The 17,038-nt window shown below is 38.0% G+C and overlaps 5 protein-coding genes, 1 long non-coding RNA gene and 5 other non-coding genes across 15 annotated transcripts; 9 read left to right on the plus strand and 2 right to left on the minus strand.

Annotated features, from left to right (window-relative positions):
* The first annotated feature begins 780 nt into the window (after positions 1-780).
* On the plus strand, positions 781-852 carry TRNAL-AAG. The gene has a single exon. It is a non-coding gene; the product is annotated as a tRNA-Leu (tRNA).
* Positions 853-1,500: 648 nt separating this feature from the next.
* TRNAP-UGG lies at positions 1,501-1,572 on the plus strand. The gene has a single exon. It is a non-coding gene; the product is annotated as a tRNA-Pro (tRNA).
* Positions 1,573-2,303: 731 nt separating this feature from the next.
* Positions 2,304-4,431, minus strand: LOC111204685. Its single transcript, XR_007320397.1, has 3 exons — positions 3,759-4,431; positions 2,852-2,940; positions 2,304-2,338 (listed from the first exon to the last, which is right to left on the minus strand). It is a non-coding gene; the product is annotated as an uncharacterized LOC111204685 (long non-coding RNA).
* Positions 2,474-2,545, plus strand: TRNAP-UGG. Its single transcript has one exon. It is a non-coding gene; the product is annotated as a tRNA-Pro (tRNA).
* Positions 4,432-4,602: 171 nt separating the features above from the next.
* On the plus strand, positions 4,603-6,522 carry LOC106360045. Its single transcript, XM_013799650.3, has 2 exons — positions 4,603-4,755; positions 4,847-6,522. Exons 1-2 carry the CDS (start codon positions 4,648-4,650, stop codon positions 5,093-5,095), a joined length of 357 nt encoding a protein of 118 aa, XP_013655104.2. The 5' UTR covers positions 4,603-4,647; the 3' UTR covers positions 5,096-6,522.
* TRNAP-UGG lies at positions 5,477-5,548 on the plus strand. Its single transcript has one exon. It is a non-coding gene; the product is annotated as a tRNA-Pro (tRNA).
* On the plus strand, positions 5,832-5,903 carry TRNAP-AGG. The gene has a single exon. It is a non-coding gene; the product is annotated as a tRNA-Pro (tRNA).
* A 217-nt stretch (positions 6,523-6,739) lies between the features above and the next one.
* On the minus strand, positions 6,740-9,107 carry LOC106361665 (nudix hydrolase 15, mitochondrial). 5 transcript variants are annotated; one of them, XM_048750253.1, is made up of 7 exons: positions 8,979-9,107; positions 8,499-8,863; positions 8,085-8,227; positions 7,593-7,712; positions 7,300-7,497; positions 7,035-7,167; positions 6,740-6,947 (listed from the first exon to the last, which is right to left on the minus strand). In XM_048750253.1, exons 2-6 carry the CDS (start codon positions 8,821-8,823, stop codon positions 7,162-7,164), a joined length of 792 nt encoding a protein of 263 aa, XP_048606210.1. In that variant the 5' UTR covers positions 8,824-8,863; positions 8,979-9,107; the 3' UTR covers positions 6,740-6,947; positions 7,035-7,161. The 5 variants fall into 5 exon arrangements, with proteins under 5 accessions (XP_048606210.1, XP_013656910.2, XP_013656911.2 ...); XM_013801456.3 differs by having other exon boundaries at positions 8,499-9,091; XM_013801457.3 differs by having other exon boundaries at positions 7,035-7,176; positions 8,499-9,091.
* A 180-nt stretch (positions 9,108-9,287) lies between these two features.
* On the plus strand, positions 9,288-11,023 carry LOC111204686 (bet1-like protein At4g14600). Its single transcript, XM_022699950.2, has 4 exons — positions 9,288-9,521; positions 9,624-9,747; positions 10,149-10,205; positions 10,665-11,023. Exons 1-4 carry the CDS (start codon positions 9,319-9,321, stop codon positions 10,824-10,826), a joined length of 546 nt encoding a protein of 181 aa, XP_022555671.1. The 5' UTR covers positions 9,288-9,318; the 3' UTR covers positions 10,827-11,023.
* Positions 11,024-11,053: 30 nt separating this feature from the next.
* On the plus strand, positions 11,054-12,184 carry LOC111204687 (50S ribosomal protein L34, chloroplastic-like). The gene is made up of 2 exons (XM_022699951.2): positions 11,054-11,404; positions 11,748-12,184. Exons 1-2 carry the CDS (start codon positions 11,179-11,181, stop codon positions 12,008-12,010), a joined length of 489 nt encoding a protein of 162 aa, XP_022555672.1. The 5' UTR covers positions 11,054-11,178; the 3' UTR covers positions 12,011-12,184.
* Positions 12,185-13,312: 1,128 nt separating this feature from the next.
* LOC111204688 lies at positions 13,313-16,916 on the plus strand. The gene is made up of 11 exons (XM_022699952.2): positions 13,313-13,735; positions 14,023-14,170; positions 14,363-14,430; positions 14,968-15,038; positions 15,138-15,377; positions 15,516-15,679; positions 15,759-15,814; positions 15,908-15,960; positions 16,145-16,313; positions 16,399-16,496; positions 16,579-16,916. Exons 1-11 carry the CDS (start codon positions 13,573-13,575, stop codon positions 16,681-16,683), a joined length of 1,335 nt encoding a protein of 444 aa, XP_022555673.1. The 5' UTR covers positions 13,313-13,572; the 3' UTR covers positions 16,684-16,916.
* Positions 16,917-17,038: the final 122 nt, after the last annotated feature.

Here is a 17,038-nt window from a genome sequence, read left to right on the forward strand (position 1 = left end):
TTCGGGTCCTAAATATTTAAATCCAATAGGTACTTAGAAATTTTCGGCTCGGGTTCGGGTCGATTCTTCTCTGGTTCGGGTCGGTTCGGGCCTATAATTAAAATACCCATAAAATACCCGTAATCTTTCGGGTCTATATCGGGTCCGGGTCGGGTTCGGGTATTTAGGATATGAAAGGACATGACATACCCAATTCAATCAAATTTAGTTGATATTTATCATATATATCTAAAATTTTACAAAATAACTTAAATGAAACTATTAATAATTAAAATAAAACATTTTTAAACTCTAAATTTTACATTTTAAAGCTTCATATTACTTAAAAATTGTTACAAAATAATAACAAATGTTGTTAATAAAAGATATTTCAACTAAATCATAAAATGGTATATATAAAATAGAACACAAAAACATCATAGTTTTAGATATACATGTTTTTAAGTCGGGTACAAATCGGTTCTTATCGGGTCCGGGTCTATTCGGGTCGGTTCCTTTCGGTTCCGGTTCTTTCGGGTAAAAAAACTTTAGACTCAAAAAATACTTGTAAATTTTCGATCCGGTTCCGGGTCGGGTATTTTTTGGTCGGTTCCGTATGGGTTTTCGGGTCCAGGTTAAAAAGCTCAGGCCTACTGAAAGCATTTATCTTAGTAATATGACACTTGAACAATATGCATTTCCATTGTTTTGTTCATGAAGAAGAACTTCGTTCCAATGACAGTTCTTTCAAGCAAAGAGCAAAGGAACAAAGAGAATGTTTAGATTAAAAACACCTATAACGGGCATTTGGTCTAGTGGTTTGATCCTCGCTTAAGGTGCGAGAGGTCCCGAGTTCGATTCTCGGAATGGCCCTCTGACTTTTTAAAGTGGATGTAAGATTTTCTAACAAATTCAGTCTTTATTTTTAATCCTACAGTTTTAACAGATCTTGTTCCAGCAGAGGATACCATATAATAATTACCCTTTTATTTATTTTCAGCAAGGGAATTTACCATAAATTTCATAATTTAACTGCTAAGTTTAAATAAAAAGATCATACCGCTGTTTCACGCACAGTCAATTAATCTTCGTAAGTAGTGAACTTCATATAGGGCACAGATCATCACGTTTTGTAGACTGCCGAATTCACATATAATAGGCTGCAGAAAGAGAAAACGAATTGTGATTTAGTATTCACTGGGCAAACAAAGGTAGAAAAAAAATTGAAACAAGGAGAGACTGCTAGTCAAAGCCATTAACTGAACAAGGTAATAAAAACAGGGCATCTGGTGTAGTAGTATGATTCTTACTTGGTGCGTGAGTTGTTGCAAGTAATATAATGAGCATCAAAATGCACCTTTGATTCCAAGTCAACTGACTCATATGTGCAGCAAGAAAATAATTTCTAGATAGCGAATTCTGCCAGGCTACTCCAAGAGACAACTGCGGAAGTGAACAAAGAGTAAAACCAGTGTCTACATTTTAGGAACAATTATGCACTGACTGAGTTAATCAACAAAAGGGCATTTGGTCTAGTGGTATGATTCTCGCTTTGGGTGCGAGAGGTCCCGAGTTCGATTCTCGGAATGCCCCTTTGACTTTTTGTTAAAGAAATGTTTCCAACTGCCAGCTAACATTTCATCAATAATGAATTATAGGCAATCAACTTTTACTATTAAGCCTTGAAAGTCAACTAATAGAACTAGAGATCTAAAATGTAATAATTTCTTACAGCTTATCTAACCAAGAAGCCATTCTAATATCACATTCAAAGATACAATACAGAATAACTTGAACTTACTCTAGCTATATGCATGTTGCCAGCTTAGTCAAACATAGAATCCTCAAAAGCAAAAACCCCAGCGGTAAGTTTCCTGTAAAACAGAGTAATTGTGTTTCTCTTTCCACATGAGTTAACAAGATGATGCTTAATGGAACTAAATCAACAACAGGGCATTTGGTCTAGTGGTATGATTCTCGCTTTGGGTGCGAGAGGTCCCGAGTTCGACTCGGAATGCCCCATTGATTTTTTGCAACACAAATGTTCTAAATGCCTACTTAAAAAATTTAGAAAGTAATATTGATTCAATCCTAGATGTTTTTACAGTTATTGTCCAACAACTGCAGATAATATGTTCCTCTTTCAGTTCAGCAAGAGAAAAAGGAAACTTAAACAACTTAAGATTCATAGTTGAGCACATAATAAAAAGAAAAAGAAAAGCATACCGCTGCTTCACGTCCAATATCAATTTATGTCTTTCAACCAGTAAACTTCATACGGCGAAGGCCATAACAATTTGAAAGCTGCCAGATTTCAAGATTGAGCTGCAAAAGCAGCACAATAATCGTGATTAAGCATCTAACATCAGGGCAAATAAAGAAAATAGATGGCATAAACATCAGTGAGGCAGATGATGAAAGGACTGGAAATACTAAACTTCAAATTTCAAACTCAGTTACTTTCTCAGCAAAAGATTGTAAACACTAAGCATCAGGGCATTTGGTCTAGTGGTATGATTCTCGCTTTGGGTGCGAGAGGTCCCGAGTTCGATTCTCGGAATGCCCCCTTGACATTTTTTTAGTAAATGTGAATATGAATAATTATTCTTTTCTGCTTCATTGCAAGCACTACATTTCAAATGCAGTTCCAGCTAAATAAATTATAAATAGGGATTCAAAACTAGCTTTTAGATAATGTAGAGCCTAAAAAAGCTATAGCAGTATGGTCAAGTCCAACGTTTAAGACAAACAAGAGCATATAGCCAATTCAAAAGTTTTAACGGAAAAAATGTTTATCCTCTCCGAAGGTTTTCCCATGGAAGAAGCTTGAACAATTTAACTGGAGTATATCCATACAGGGTAGAGTACTAACCAGAATCCATTTTTAGTGGCAATGCAAATAATCATATTCCATTGGAACTTCAAGTGGAGAGATCTCATCAGATTAGATCTAGAAACATCCTACAATGAGTAGAATATTTATTTAGTTTAGTAAAAGTCAACTATGGGAACTAGACCAAAGTATGACCAAATCTTAAATGTGTTAACTAAATTTCTTAACAACATGGCATTTGTTCTAGTGGTATGATTCTCTCATAGGGTGCACGAGTTTAATTCTTGGAATGCCCCGTTGAGGTTTTCCAAAAAATATTCTTCTAAAATTCTTTCAAATGGGGAAGGAAGCAAGGAGAATACTTTAACTGAATAACACAGACAACAACGCAATTGGTTTTAGTGGTATGATTGTGGCTTTTGTTGGCGAGAGGTCTAAAATTTGATTTGCGGAATGCCCCCATTAACTTTTTAAAGTAGATAAGACTAAAATGTAGCAGTAAAATGCTTTGGTGATTAGAAATATTTCTCAGGCTAGGTTCAAAAACTCTACAAGCAAATGATTTCTGGCCAACACAGAAGAAGACATGCTACATATAACATCAGCTTTGACTTGACTTGGTCTAGTGGCCTAGTGGTATGATTCTTCTAGCTTCTGAGTTTGGTTCTCAAACGCCCTTTTGACTTTATTTACGAAAGTATAAGATGTAAGAAAAACACCAGCTCAATACTATATTATATGTAGTCAGTCATCATTCACCAGATGCATTAAATTGCCCCTATGTTAAGAATGCTCATTCGCAAAATGTAATAAGCATAGGCTCTAGAAGATAGATGAGCTTATATATATAGGATACATAATAAGGGCCTTTTAGTTTCAACCTTGGAGATGCTAGCATTGAACAGCGAATAAGCAACTACTATTACAAAGTAATTTACCCACTTACCATAGATCTCGCTTTTCATGAAAGCTTCTCCAAACTCTGCTCATCCAACATTTCAGGTGGATTTTCGTCGAACAAGTGGTGGGCATACACACCCCCGTGAAGTAGCAAATCAACGACAAAAGAGGACTAATCCGATGAAGACGCTCTCGCCAGATCGGAAGTTCGACGACGAGACGAGTGTGAAACTTCATGCCCGTCGGCGAGCATGAGGAAAGCGAAAAAAAAAAAATAAATAAATATTTTATTATTGCAAATTCACGTCAAGCTTGTTTAGGGGTTTGACAAGATCCGGTTTATGCACGCATAACTAAAGCTGGCAAATCCGGTTTTATCAATTAAAACCGAACCAGAACCAATATCATTCAATTTCTATGTTTCATGACCCGAACAAACCGAATTGGAAACTCCTCCGCATTTACCAGTTTGTCAAAGGTTGTATGCTATGTCCTCATGAGATTTTGTCTTAAGTAAAAGCTACAATATTACTTGTCAATATTCAATTATCTCTCCATGTCTCTGCTTCAAAGAAAACATGCAAGCATTTTGGATTTTGAGTATTTTAGGTCAACCACTAATAAAATATATAATATATGGTGTTTGGTGGTCAAAGAGAAGGAACAATGGACAAGGGTTGGTGTGGTGGGTTAGAAGAATGTTGCATAACCAACCAAATCTAGTGTTTATGGTTTAAGCCGAACTATACCACAGAGAAGCCACATGCATACTTATGCACCAACCACCACCACTCCACAATGAGAGAGGTTCAACTAACTCGACCCGACCCTCATTAGGATTACCTTGAATCCTGGGCTACGTAAGATATATATATAGAAAGAGACTGGATGGAGTTTTGTAGTAGTCTGAGAAATTGTATCCCCCAAAAAAAACCATGTCTTGTAAAGGAGAGGTTGTGTTGCGTGCGGAGGAAGTATTGTTTCTCTTACCTTCAAACCTCTTCAACGAGGTCTTTCTTGATTGCATCGGTCCATATCCACAGGTTTTAATTCTGTTATATCATCACGAATTATTATTAATAATGATAATGTTAAGGATGTCTAGTTAATCAATCTTTGTTACATAATTGACAGAGCTATAGAGGAGGTAGCTACCATGATCGAAAGCCCAGGATGTGGCATGCCTTGAACCACTATGGTTCCATAAAGAAGCCATGTAGTGATGATGCCAGCACAGGGCGAGTTAAGCCACGTGGCACTGGAGTGTTTCTTCCTGCGAGACCGGTGAGTAGCTCAGAAGAGAAGAGACCCAAGAAGAAGCCATGCCCCATCATCTCTTCTCGTTCCAGACAAGTCTTTCTTCCTAAAGAATGGGCTTATTAGCTAGTACTTAGCATTTATGTACTTTACCTTGTGTATATCATATACTGCTACAAAAGCTAAACACAAAAATAAGTCTAATTTTCCGTCTATAGAGTTGGACTATAGTATTATACTATTATGTATGGTATGATGGATACGCCATACCAATAAACAATACAAGTCCAGCCTCAATTCCTAAAACATGAACATATATAATTATATATTTTCCAAAAACAATATAAGAAAGACAATGTACATTACCTTAAATCCTAACACTCTAAGCCAACTAAGAGAATAGATCTAGGGATAATCCTATTCAGACAAAAGTCAACTAAGAGAATAGGATCACAATGTGAAAAACTATTGTCATTTTGAACCTTATAGCTAAAATTCTTAACAACAGGGCATTTGGTCTAGTGGTATGATTCTCGCTTTGGGTGCGAGAGGTCCCGAGTTCGATTCTCGGAATGCCCCTGTGACACTTTTATCTTTATAAATTTGTTCAAAGTTCAAAGTTCAAACCAAACTGAGAGAGCTTTCAATAATTTGGTTTCATTGCAGATCATTCAATCCAAAAGCAGTCCCAATGAAAGAATTATAAACCAGGTTATGCTTTCCAAACGGAGCATCATATCATTTCATAGATTAAATCTAACTAAGAAGACTAAAATATTTGTTTAGTAAAAGTCAACTAAGGGAACGATTTCAAAGTGTGACCTAATCTTCAAGATTTTAACATAATAATTGCTAAACAACAGGGCATTTGGTCTAGTGGTATGATTCTCGCTTAGGGTGCGAGAGGTCCCGAGTTCAATTCTCGGAATGCCCCCTTTGATATTTTTAAGTAAAAGTATGTCAAGAGGACTAAGGATTGATGTACAAAGCTATTTCTATTTTTTCCATCTAGAGTACATTGCAATTCCACTTTCTAAACAAAATGCAAGCGATCATATCAATGGAAGTTCAATTGATAAAAATCTGATAGAATAGATCTGGAAAACATCCTATTCAGACTAGAACGTTCAGAAAAAGTCAACTAAGAATGAGATCAGAATATAACTAAATTGTATAAAAACAGGGCATTTGGTCTTAGTTGTATGATTCTCGCTTCGGGTGCTAGAGGTCACTCGAGATGCCTCCATTTACTTTTGTAATCAGATGGTCCAGATAATAATTTTTTTAGTCCTACGACTGAAGACCTATCTATCTCCCTTTCATTTCAGCAAGTGCATATCATTAACCATTAATGCAGTGGAGAAGGGAAACATACCGAGGAGCATCTCGTTTTGTAGGCTGCCTATTTAACACAACGAATGAGCTGCAGAAACAGAAAAAATATATTATGTTTTTTCAGAAAATGAATTTTGATTAAGCATTCCAACATAAGAAGCATCAAGAGGGAAAGCAAAAAGAAGGCATCAACTGAACAACATGAGAGAAAAGAGCATTTTGGAACGAGTCTACAATGAGACCTGTTTGATAGATTCTTCCAAGAACTATGAATGAAGAATCGAAGCCATCCATAACAAACTGCCAAGGCAGAACAAGATCAAACCTAAACCATGCAATAACAGGAGTGGAGGTCTCAATACAAATGAATGTTGGTCCCGGCGTTAGCCTACTAAGGTAAACAAAAGTGAAGGTGCCATTGAAACAGAGCAAATCTAGTCCAGAGATGATAATGCAATTAATCGCCACAAATCAATACAAATATTACAAGGTTCATAAGACAAGTTTGCTTTCAAATTGTGTTTAGGGATACAAATTTATTTATTTCACAAGTTTTACAATAGAAAATGAGCTTTTGAAGGTGAGTCTTGAGTTGTCCTCCAAATCAACAACTGAGGGTGAACCATAAGCAGCCAACTTTTCTCTGGATCACATCAAGCATACAACTTAGAAATGAAGCCTAGAAAAAGTTGCAATGTAATTATATTAAAATTCAAAAGTACAGACTGACCTAGATCATTGACGAGATGAAACCCCTCCAAGTATCTCCTCATAAAGAGAAGATTCATGGAAAATTGACATGAGATGTGTCATCTGGACATGAACAAGAGATGCCCGCATATACATAAGTAAGTAGCCTAGTTCTGCATTCACTGGTACATAATCAGTTGCATGGATTGTTATTGCACCTTGTTTGATGTTCTAATGGAAGAAGACCAATCTAGGAAACACCATTTAAGTTATGTTCATTAAGGCATACAAGTATTTTTCTCTACCATTTTAGGATACTTAAACTTAGGGCACTGCTCGATGAAAGCAGGTGGTCTTTGATAAGTCACGGATGCAGCTCTGATCAAAATCCCGGCAGTTAAACCCCATATCGTATAATCTTTGTCTCCTGTTCGGTAGTCAAAGTAGTGGATCAGATACTTTTCTCCCATCCACTCTCTCTCTTCAGATCTTCTGTTCTCATCCTAGTCAAGAAAGGAAAAAAGTTCAAGCAATGATGCTTCATAAGGAAAAAGATAACTATAGCTTAAGCAACTTATTTATAAAATGAGATGATAACCTTAAGGAACATTTCTAAAGGTGCATCAAACACAGCTTCCACTTCCGCAGGATTTGGTTTCGGATTGAATGATTTTTTGTCCTTCAAGATTCCTATCACAGGTATTACTCTTAGGAGATGCTGCAAGACAATGACAAGCATGTAGGAACAAAATATCAACCGGAAATGGAGGATTATGCATCTACTACTTTAAAAAGGAAAAAAAAAAAGGGTATGATTCAGCCGTATAAAGTATAAACACAACTGCTAGTGAATAACATTGAGGATATAGAAAAACTAGATAGCTTTCAAGAAAATCACATTAGGTACTCGAACTCTGCCTCAATGGCGCAATACAAGTAAGATGGAGGTTCAAGAATCAAAAGCTTAATAGAGCAACTGGTAACGCTCAAGCACAGATCAGTAAGATAGTGTGTGTAACATCAACGTCATTGGCAATCCCATATTCTGATCTCACAAAGAACATGTGTCATTCAGCATTTTTCTTTATACCTTTGACAGAAAAGGTTCGAGAGAGGTGACAATATCAACAAGAGAAGGGTCCAATCCAATCTCTTCCTCAGCCTCTCTGGTTGCAGTCATCCCATCATCTTTATCATCCTCCTCCGCTTTACCACCCGGCAGTGAAACTTCTCCTGCAACAACAAAAAGAGAGAACCCTTTTAAATGCTACCATAACTAGTAAGTTGATAAAAACCACCTCAATATTTAGACCAAACACACATTCTGTATTCTTAAAATCTCAACGCATCAACCCATAATAACTTCTGCATACTAACTCAATGATCTCCAAGTTCAAAGACTTAACCTTTACAATACTATGTGATTTGGGGCAGAACAGAGATCATTTCTTAATCAAGTTCTACTCGAATAAAACCAAAATAAAAAAAACGATCAAGTACAGACCCGAGTGAGTAGACAATCTGGAAGACCTCTTAGTGAGGATGACGCGTAGATCACCCTCCTCTCCTTCGAAGATACAGATCAACACAGCAGCTCGCTTCGGTCTGAACCTCTCAGGATCTTTCGGAACCGGAGTCATGGATTCCTGAAACCCAACCTGAGATACCACCTTCCCTGCGCTCTCCTGATCCGCCTGCATCTCCTCGGCGTCGTCGTCGAACGATGAAGAAGGCGGCGGCTTGTACATCCGCAGTTGCTGAGCCAGGGCGGCGAGTCGAGGAGACCCACCGAAAGAGGATGCCGCCGTCGTAGTCAACGCAGGCTCCATGGAATTGCAGAGGAAGGTTGTGCGTGCGAGTAAAGGAAGCCTGCGATGGAGTAAAAACATCAAAAGGGAAAATGGATTCCGTGTGTGGCGAAATCTAATGAGAAGAAAGGAGATCCGAAACAAGCAGTTTAGATTGGAAAAAGTTCGACACGTACTCGTGTGAGACACGTGTTTCTTCTTGTCTTTTGTTCTTTTTTGGCTCGTGGGAACTAGGGAAGCTTCAGAAGAAAAAAAAGCAGAATCCAGCTTTATTGCTTGTCAGAAACTGAGAATGATAACCGGTCAAATCGGTTATCAAAAAAATAACTATCGGTTTATATCCGAATAATCCAAATTTACTAAAATACCCCTTCTTATTTTTGTTTTTCTTACAATAATCCGTTTGTCTTTATGACGATAACCAGCCAATGTTACAACGCCACGTGTGTCGTGACGAGTCGTTTATACATTGAATCAAAGAAAACCACGCGAGCTCGTTTCATCGTGTCATCATCAATGATCAATCCCCCTCTCGCAGTTCGCAACCTATTTTTTCTACTTTCTCCTGATTTCAATTGCTCTTGTCAAACTTTTCTGAGACAATTCGATTTTAGGGGTTTTTTTTTCTCTCCTTTGATTTGGGTTTCGATGGCATCGAATCCTCACAGAGGCGGTCCGGGTGGTTCTCTTTACGGCGGCGCCGCTCCTTACAGATCCAAGTATGATTCTATTATAATTTCCCTCTTTCGAAATTGATTTTGATTTCTTTCCTCTGATTATCTGGATAAATAGGTGTTTATGGTTCCTGTGTTTGGTTACAGAGATGGACTTAGCACTAGAACTGCTACAGGTTCAGAGGAAATCCAGCTTAGGATTGATCCGATGCACTCTGATCTCGATGACGAGATCACTGGTCTCCATGGCCAAGTCAGGCAATTGAAAAATGTAAAATCACACTCTTCTTCTCTCGAATGCCACATGTATCGTATGATTTTAAGGATTATGGGTCTCTTGATCGTATAAAGTTGTCTTTTTATCTCGCTTATGTATCGTATGTGACGGTCTGTGTCCTGTCATTGCGAAAGACTTTTTGTTGCTTGTTTTAAAATCTAAAATCTTAGGTAAATTAGCTGATTAATTAGTTTATTTACCAATTAAAATCATCTTATTCGATATCTTTTTTTAAACCCTCCTTGCGTTTTGTTTTATACCATCCATGCTTGAAGGACTCGGTAAAAGTTCTTAACGATTCCTTGTGTGCTTGCATCATAGCTTATCCCTCATGATTTTGTCTTTTCTAATTCAGTGTGTAAATGAGTTTCTTTTGATTGCTTATTTTGATGCAGATTGCTCAAGATATTGGGTCGGAAGCTAAGTTTCAGAGGGACTTCTTAGATGAACTGGTATGTTGTTTGATGTCACTTTTTAAGCTCTTGATTCAAATGTATATGCTTAATTGCTTACTCACCCCAGTCAATATGGGTTTTTAGTTATTTTGAATCTATGGCTACATCCCAAAGTAGGGTATATGAATTCTAGTGTAGCTTACAAAGCAATGAATCTTGGTAAAGTCACAGTTTTAGAGTATGTTCAGACTTGTTGTACTCAAGGTCTGGTCTGAACTCTGGTGGTTGAGAGTATGTTCAATCTCGGTTAGTTAGGTGAATGCACCATGAAATGTTTTCAGCTTATTGTTGACTACCGGTCTCCTTATGAATGTGAATATTGTGTTGAATATAGAACATCCGAGAGAAGATTATGACAAACAACTAGAAACGCATTCAGTGCTTTTATAAAGATACTCTATAGGATGCCAAATGCTTTAATGGTGTTTTTGTCTTTGTATTTTTTGTTGGTGACAGCAAGTGACATTGATGAGAGCGCAAGCGGGGGTGAAGAACAACATAAGGAAACTGAACTTGAGCATCATACGAAGTGGCAACAACCACATCATGCACGTGGTTCTTTTCGCGCTCCTCTGCTTCTTTATTCTCTACATGTGGTCCAAGATGTTTAAAAGATGAGAGAGACTCCCGAAACATACTCGATGAATGTTCTTTTAGTTTGTGGGTTGGTTCATCTCGTTCCCTGTTATATAGAGTGCTTGTTGCATTGAAGCAAGAAAGATTATAGTATCACAAAACCACATGAGATGCTTTCTGTATTTCATTTGTTTTGTTAGACCGGATTAAATTTGAAATATGGAACGATTTGTTTGGCTTGTGAGCTGAAGTATTCACCGCTTGACACGTGTCATATTATGATTCGGTGTTTTAACTAAGATTTCGGTGGTAGCGACTGTAGAAGATTAAGTCTCCGGTTGTTCGTAGATAAGAAAAGATTTGGGAAGGAAGGAGATAAGAAAAAAGAATTTCAATGGCTTCCTTATCCATCTCCGTTGTAGCTTCGGCTTCGTCGCGTTTATGTCATCCTTCTTCATCAAACGGGAAGATTGGCGTCCCTTCCGCCTCGCTTTCTCTCAGCACAGGCTCGAGACGGGCTCCGTTTTCTCTGAGCTCTTCAGCTTCAGCTTCAGCTTCTTCTCAGCTGCTCCATTGCTCGTTTCTCTCTTCATCTCTTTCCCTCGCATCTTCATTTTCCGGTTAGTTTCGTCGGTTTTATTCGTAAAGCTTCTTCCTTTTAGCTGGGTTTGTGGATTATCATCATTGGTTGGCGTGTTAGGGGGTTTAGGAATCTAGGATTCTTGCTCACTTTTGTTGTATTCCGTGAAGAATTTTGGGAATTGAGAAAGTTGTCATGGTGAATCCGATTCTGGGTTTATGAAAGCTAGTAACTTTCATTGTCATCTTTGCTTCTTCTGTTGAACTCGTTGAGATCGAATGAAGCAACCTGGTTCCATTGACTCTCTATGAGACACATCTAGCTCATGGCTTTTCTCATCTTACTAGACCGATAACGTTCATGTTTTGTTTCGTTCCTTTCAGGTTTGTCAGTTGCGTTTGATCTCAGCAGTGGAACCAGTGGGGGCCTGGATAGCCAGAAACGAAGAGGTCTTGTGGTGCGAGCTGGAAAAGCTGCTCTGTGTCAAACGAAGAGGAGCAGGTCAAGAAAGTCTCTGGCTAGGACTCATGGTTTCCGTTTGAGGATGAGAACCACCAGCGGTAGAGCGACCATCAAGCGCCGACGTGCCAAGGGTCGTTGGAATCTCTGCCCTAAGTCCAACCCTAGCAGCGGCAAACGGGCTTGAAGCTCGTCTCTCCCCTCACTCTATCTGTAATCTTGTTTGATATGCCTTTTCTGCCAAAAGATACAATGAGAAAACATGTGTCGATGAGCTCCTTTCTGCTTTTAACTCTTTATGTATTCTTGATTCGGTATGTCATCACATTGCGCAATAGTATTGTGGTATTGCCTTGTTGAATTTGAATCTAATCGAAAGCTGAACTTCAAATCCAAAACCACTAAAAATCATATGAATATATGATAGAAGATTAGAAGGTAGCTTCCTATTCCAATTCCCTATTCCTGTGTGCAAAAGTTTCCAGATACATTCGTTATGCATATGGACAATATGTCATAAAATCGCCACTTCTTTTTTTTGGTTTAAAATTGCCACTTTGTTATCTCTTTAATCTCTCAAGCTCTTGCTCAAGGCGATGACCCATTAACCACTAGAACTGGAGAGCTGATACCTTCAATTATTTACCAACATGAACAAATGGCAGCTTCTCTCTGCTCCAGAGTTTTGGGCCTTCTTCAGGATGAATCAAATGCTATCAGGACGCTACTCAATCTCCATAGCATTCAAATCACATGATGCCTCAAAAACCTTTGCATACTGCCAAAATGCTTTTCAAATGTTATAAACTTTTATCATCTTTTCTTTTGGTACAGAAAACATTATCATCTTCTGCACATAATCTACTCCATTCATTATATATTAACTATACAGAACCAATCTAAATGTACATATATAATCAATAAAATAATGCAGAAAACAAACCTATAACCTATACGGTACCTCGACATAAAAACCAATTCGCAGTACATGATGTTTGAACGCCTTCAAGACATTGTCTAAAAGCATATGTAAAGAAGTCAAAAACCTTGATTTGTACGGACTTAAGACTTTAAGTGTCCCAATTCAAATACCTTATTTGTAAGGTGACTCAAAACCATAAGACAACATTTTGATTCCGTTAGTTGAACAAGTATATGTTACATGTTTAACACGAGTCGTAATGATGACATATGTATTTTTGCTAAAGAAAAGTTCTCGAAGCTGACATTAGTAAATATAATTTTTTTTTTGTTTTCACTTGTATTATTCAAGCTTAACATTTAGTCTTTTTTAAAAGATATCGAGATGGAAACACCATTGATGAGGAGAGAATCTGGTCCGATTATAAACATTTGAATAAAAATATAAAATTCAAAAGTAATCTCATACGTTCCACTTTCGTATTTCGTTTTCTAGTCCAATAAAATATTCTGTGTGTTTTCATTTTATACTTTAAGGTACTGCTTCAGTCGTGTTTAACAGCAGCCGAAATTGTTTTTATTAACAAATAAAAAAACATATAATTTCCCAGAGGAAAAATATCAGTGAGTCGATGATTATTTTTGGGCTAAATCGGTAAAATAAAAAGCAGGAGAGGAGATAGAAGAGAGCATGGGATGGGATGATGAGGATAACGTAGAGACGTGATATGGTTATAGAAGCTGACGTCACTCTCAAACCGCGATTCAAGGATCTTTCATCTGTTTTTGTTTTGTCTTCTCTGTGTATATATATACATAAGAGTATCAATGTCTACGGCTTCTTGGATTCAGCCTCCTTGTAGATTCTTACCAGATCGTGGTGGTGGTGGTTTCGCTAAGTCAAGCTTAAGCAGAACGCGACAGTTTCCCGGCGTCGTTTCTTCTTCATCGTGCTCTTGTGGCTATTCCGAGATTTTGAATTTCGATTTCGGTAATGGTTTCTTTTTGTATAATTGGTGGATCTTGATTCTCGGAATTGATCTCGATCAAAAGATGTAGATTAGTGCTCGAATCTCTCGATTAGTTTAACTAGTCAGGAACAGATTTGAATACGCAGATTCTTTACTTTTCTACAAACAGCAAAAGAGCCAAAGAAGCTCCAAAGATGTTCAACGATTGTGAAAAAAAAAAAGCCAAGAAAATAGTTATATTTTGTCAGCGCTTCTTAATTCGCGTTTATATTCTTCTTTTGTTTGATTTCTCTCTGCACACAAACAGGGTCTAGCAGAAGCTGGAACCATCAGGGACTCAGGGTTCAAGCAATGAGTGCCACTGCCCAACGGAAATTTTCGCTATCTAAAGGTGACGCCGATGAGAAAATTGAACCTGATCACCTTCTTGTTCTTGTACACGGTATCTTGGCCAGGTATATGATATGCCTTGCAAGTTTTAACATCTTGCGAAACCTAGCATGGTTTTATGTTTTCTTGTATTATAGATTCTTCTCTTTAGCTTGGGATATAGATGTTTGCAATTAGTGAATCTTAAAGTTGTGTTTATCATCTCTGCTACACCGTTTTCAGATTTAATAATTTACTGAGAGTACCATTACTTGCAGTCCTAGCGACTGGCTCTACGTAGAAGCTGAGATGAAAAGACGCCTTGGAAGAAGATTCTTGATTTATGGTATATGCTTTTTATTTTTTTTTTTTTTTTTTTTTTTTTTTTTTGGTAACTCTTGTATCTGGGCAGCCACATTCTCAACTATCCCCCGTAGGGGGTCCAGTGCCCCAACGGAAGGGATGTTAAATCCGCTGTGGCCGGGACTCGAAGTCGTGATGGCGGACACCTCAGCCGAGGTTCCTTTACCACCAGACCACGAGGCCCGGTTCTTTTTATCCTCTCTTAGTTGAGCAGATGTTGAACTATATATGGAATAGAGTTTTTGCAAATGGAACGTTTATTTTAAATGCATATGCTGAGCATAGATTTGGAAAGGCTTCAAACTCTTATAATCATCTTTAGCGGCAAGTGGCGAAAGATAACTTTTTGGAAAATTTCCACATCTGTTTGTCTGAGAACACCAACACGTTATTCTTACTGTTCTTTAGTTTTGTATTTTATTACTCCATACTCATGTTCTTCTATGCCATGCGTTAATCACACATTATGCTCTCTCTCTTTTTTTTCTAAATTTACTCTTCCTCCCCTGAACATGCACAGCAAGTTCTTCAAATACCTTCACTAAAACGTTTGGCGGGATCGATGGAGCTGGGAAACGATTAGCAGAAGAGGTGAGTTTTTTTATTTTCTTGTAAAGGTTTTCCTATCCTGAACTTCTTCGGTATAGCAGCTGATTATCTGTTTCTATTCTTGATGTGAGAGAGGAATAGGTTAGACAAGTTATCCAAAAGAGCAAGAGCTTAAAGAAGATATCCTTTTTAGCCCACTCCCTCGGCGGCTTATTTGCCAGACATGCTGTTGCTGTTCTTTACTCGGCAGCAGCCAGTGATGGTGCTGCTGTCTCTAACTCTGGGAATTCACATCTTCCGAGAGTTTTGCTGGCTGGGCTCGAGCCGATTAATTTCATCACCTTGGCAACACCTCATTTGGGAGTGAGAGGCAGAAAGCAGGTTCTCTTCTTTTCCTCTTATCATAACTGGAATCAGAGTACTTGTTGCAGTACCTGTACGTACACGTGGTGTATGCTTAGTTGAGAAAGATATAATTATTTTCATCAAAACTCAGTCTCATTATCTCCCTTGTGTCAGCTGCCTTTCTTGTTGGGAGTTCCTATATTAGAAAGACTCGCTGCACCATTAGCTCCATTCGTTGTTGGCCGGACTGGTAGCCAGTTGTTTCTTACTGATGGTAAAGCTGATAAGCCACCTCTTCTCTTGAGGATGGCATCCGATTGTGAAGATCTGAAATTCTTGTGAGTAAATGCCTCTTAGTAAACATTTAATCCTTAAAATACTTATTTGAGATCCTCATGTATTTTCTCTTTGTGGCAGATCGTCCTTGGGATCGTTCCGAAGCCGCATCGTGTATGCAAACGTATCTTATGACCGTATCCTGTGCATATTTTTTTTTCTGCTGCTTAACTTGTTCAGGCATGATCTCCTAGTTTTCTCTGTATGTGTTTTCCTTTGACTTCAACTAGACATGGTTGGCTGGCGTACATCTTCCATAAGGAGAGAAACTGAACTTTTCAAGGTACGTTTAATTTAATCTCAAGCAATAAGATGGAACTCACCAGTAGTAATAGTCTTCTAGCAGTTAGATGTTAACGGTAGTGCATTGGTCCCATTTTTCAGAATTACTAGTCAGATACCAGTTTGAGAACTATTTACTGAGATCTGATAGATATGTGTTTCCCCTGTTTTTATGTTACACGCAGCCTCCACGCCGGTCTCTTGATGGATACAAGCATGTTGTCGATGTAGAATACTGTCCTCCTGTTTCGTCGGATGGAGCCCATTTTCCTCCAGAAGCTGCTAAAGCCAAGGAAGCCGCACAAAGCTCGCCTAGTCCTCAGAACACACTCGAGTATCATGAAATAGTTGAAGGTGAGGACACAAAAATAAAGCCACATTTGATTTGATAGGCCTCTTAAGTCAGCAAGAAATTAACAGCTCTGACAAATATTTTCAGATGAGATGATCCGTGGCCTGCAGACTTTAGGGTGGAAGAAAGTTGATGTCAGCTTCCACTCAACGTTCTGGCCTTACTTAGCTCATAACAACATTCACGTAAACTTGCAGCATCTTCACTTTGGAGCTGTTTTTATTCTTTCAGACATTAACTAATAGGGGAGATTTGGGTCTTGTTCAGGTGAAAAGTGAAAGACTATACAAAGCAGGAGCTGGAGTTGTTGCCCATGTTGCAGATAGCATAAAACAGCAAGAGACGTCCACGTTCATCACTGCCAGCTTATAGACTGTGTAAAGTCGGTCGAGTGTTTAACCGGTTGATGTTGATTTCCGGTTGCTTTTCTATGAACCATTTCTGTGTTTTTTTTACTATACAGTTTGGGAGATTGGTCCGGATTAAGAACTTTCAGTCTTACTTTTTCCTTTTTCCAATTCGTCTGTACATTATTTTCTTGTATTACCTTGGTGATTTTACAACACTTGAAAGTTGGTATAGAAATATACATATTTTTGTTCCAATTTAAAATTACAGATTTATTTCTAGCTTTATAATTTATTTATTTTTGAAAATTTTCTTATATGCTGCACGTTCGTTGTTTTCAGTATTATCTTCAAAAATATATGTAAGAGCAAAGTCCACA

The sequence above is a fragment of the Brassica napus genome, chromosome C3 (assembly GCF_020379485.1).
Source record: "Brassica napus cultivar Da-Ae chromosome C3, Da-Ae, whole genome shotgun sequence".
NCBI lineage: Eukaryota > Viridiplantae > Streptophyta > Magnoliopsida > Brassicales > Brassicaceae > Brassica > Brassica napus.

Bases quoted from the DNA above. Each gene is read 5' to 3' on its own strand.
- LOC111204688 (XM_022699952.2), top strand. From the start codon at position 13,573: ATGTCTACGGCTTCTTGGATTCAGCCTCCTTGTAGATTCTTACCAGAT. The intron at 15,680-15,758 runs GTGAGTAAATGC...TCTTTGTGGCAG, and splicing joins TGTGAAGATCTGAAATTCTT to ATCGTCCTTGGGATCGTTCC. The intron at 16,314-16,398 runs GTGAGGACACAA...AAATATTTTCAG, and splicing joins GTATCATGAAATAGTTGAAG to ATGAGATGATCCGTGGCCTG.
- LOC106360045 (XM_013799650.3), top strand. From the start codon at position 4,648: ATGTCTTGTAAAGGAGAGGTTGTGTTGCGTGCGGAGGAAGTATTGTTT. The intron at 4,756-4,846 runs GTTTTAATTCTG...CATAATTGACAG, and splicing joins GCATCGGTCCATATCCACAG to AGCTATAGAGGAGGTAGCTA.
- LOC111204686 (XM_022699950.2), top strand. From the start codon at position 9,319: ATGATCAATCCCCCTCTCGCAGTTCGCAACCTATTTTTTCTACTTTCT. The intron at 9,522-9,623 runs GTATGATTCTAT...GTTTGGTTACAG, and splicing joins GCCGCTCCTTACAGATCCAA to AGATGGACTTAGCACTAGAA. The intron at 10,206-10,664 runs GTATGTTGTTTG...TGTTGGTGACAG, and splicing joins GGGACTTCTTAGATGAACTG to CAAGTGACATTGATGAGAGC.
- LOC111204687 (XM_022699951.2), top strand. From the start codon at position 11,179: ATGGCTTCCTTATCCATCTCCGTTGTAGCTTCGGCTTCGTCGCGTTTA. The intron at 11,405-11,747 runs GTTAGTTTCGTC...CGTTCCTTTCAG, and splicing joins CCTCGCATCTTCATTTTCCG to GTTTGTCAGTTGCGTTTGAT.
- LOC106361665 (XM_013801455.3), bottom strand. From the start codon at position 8,883: ATGTTTTTACTCCATCGCAGGCTTCCTTTACTCGCACGCACAACCTTC. The intron at 7,713-8,084 runs GTATAAAGAAAA...ATTGTCTTGCAG, and splicing joins TCGAACCTTTTCTGTCAAAG to CATCTCCTAAGAGTAATACC. The intron at 7,498-7,592 runs GTTATCATCTCA...TTTCTTGACTAG, and splicing joins CTTTAGAAATGTTCCTTAAG to GATGAGAACAGAAGATCTGA.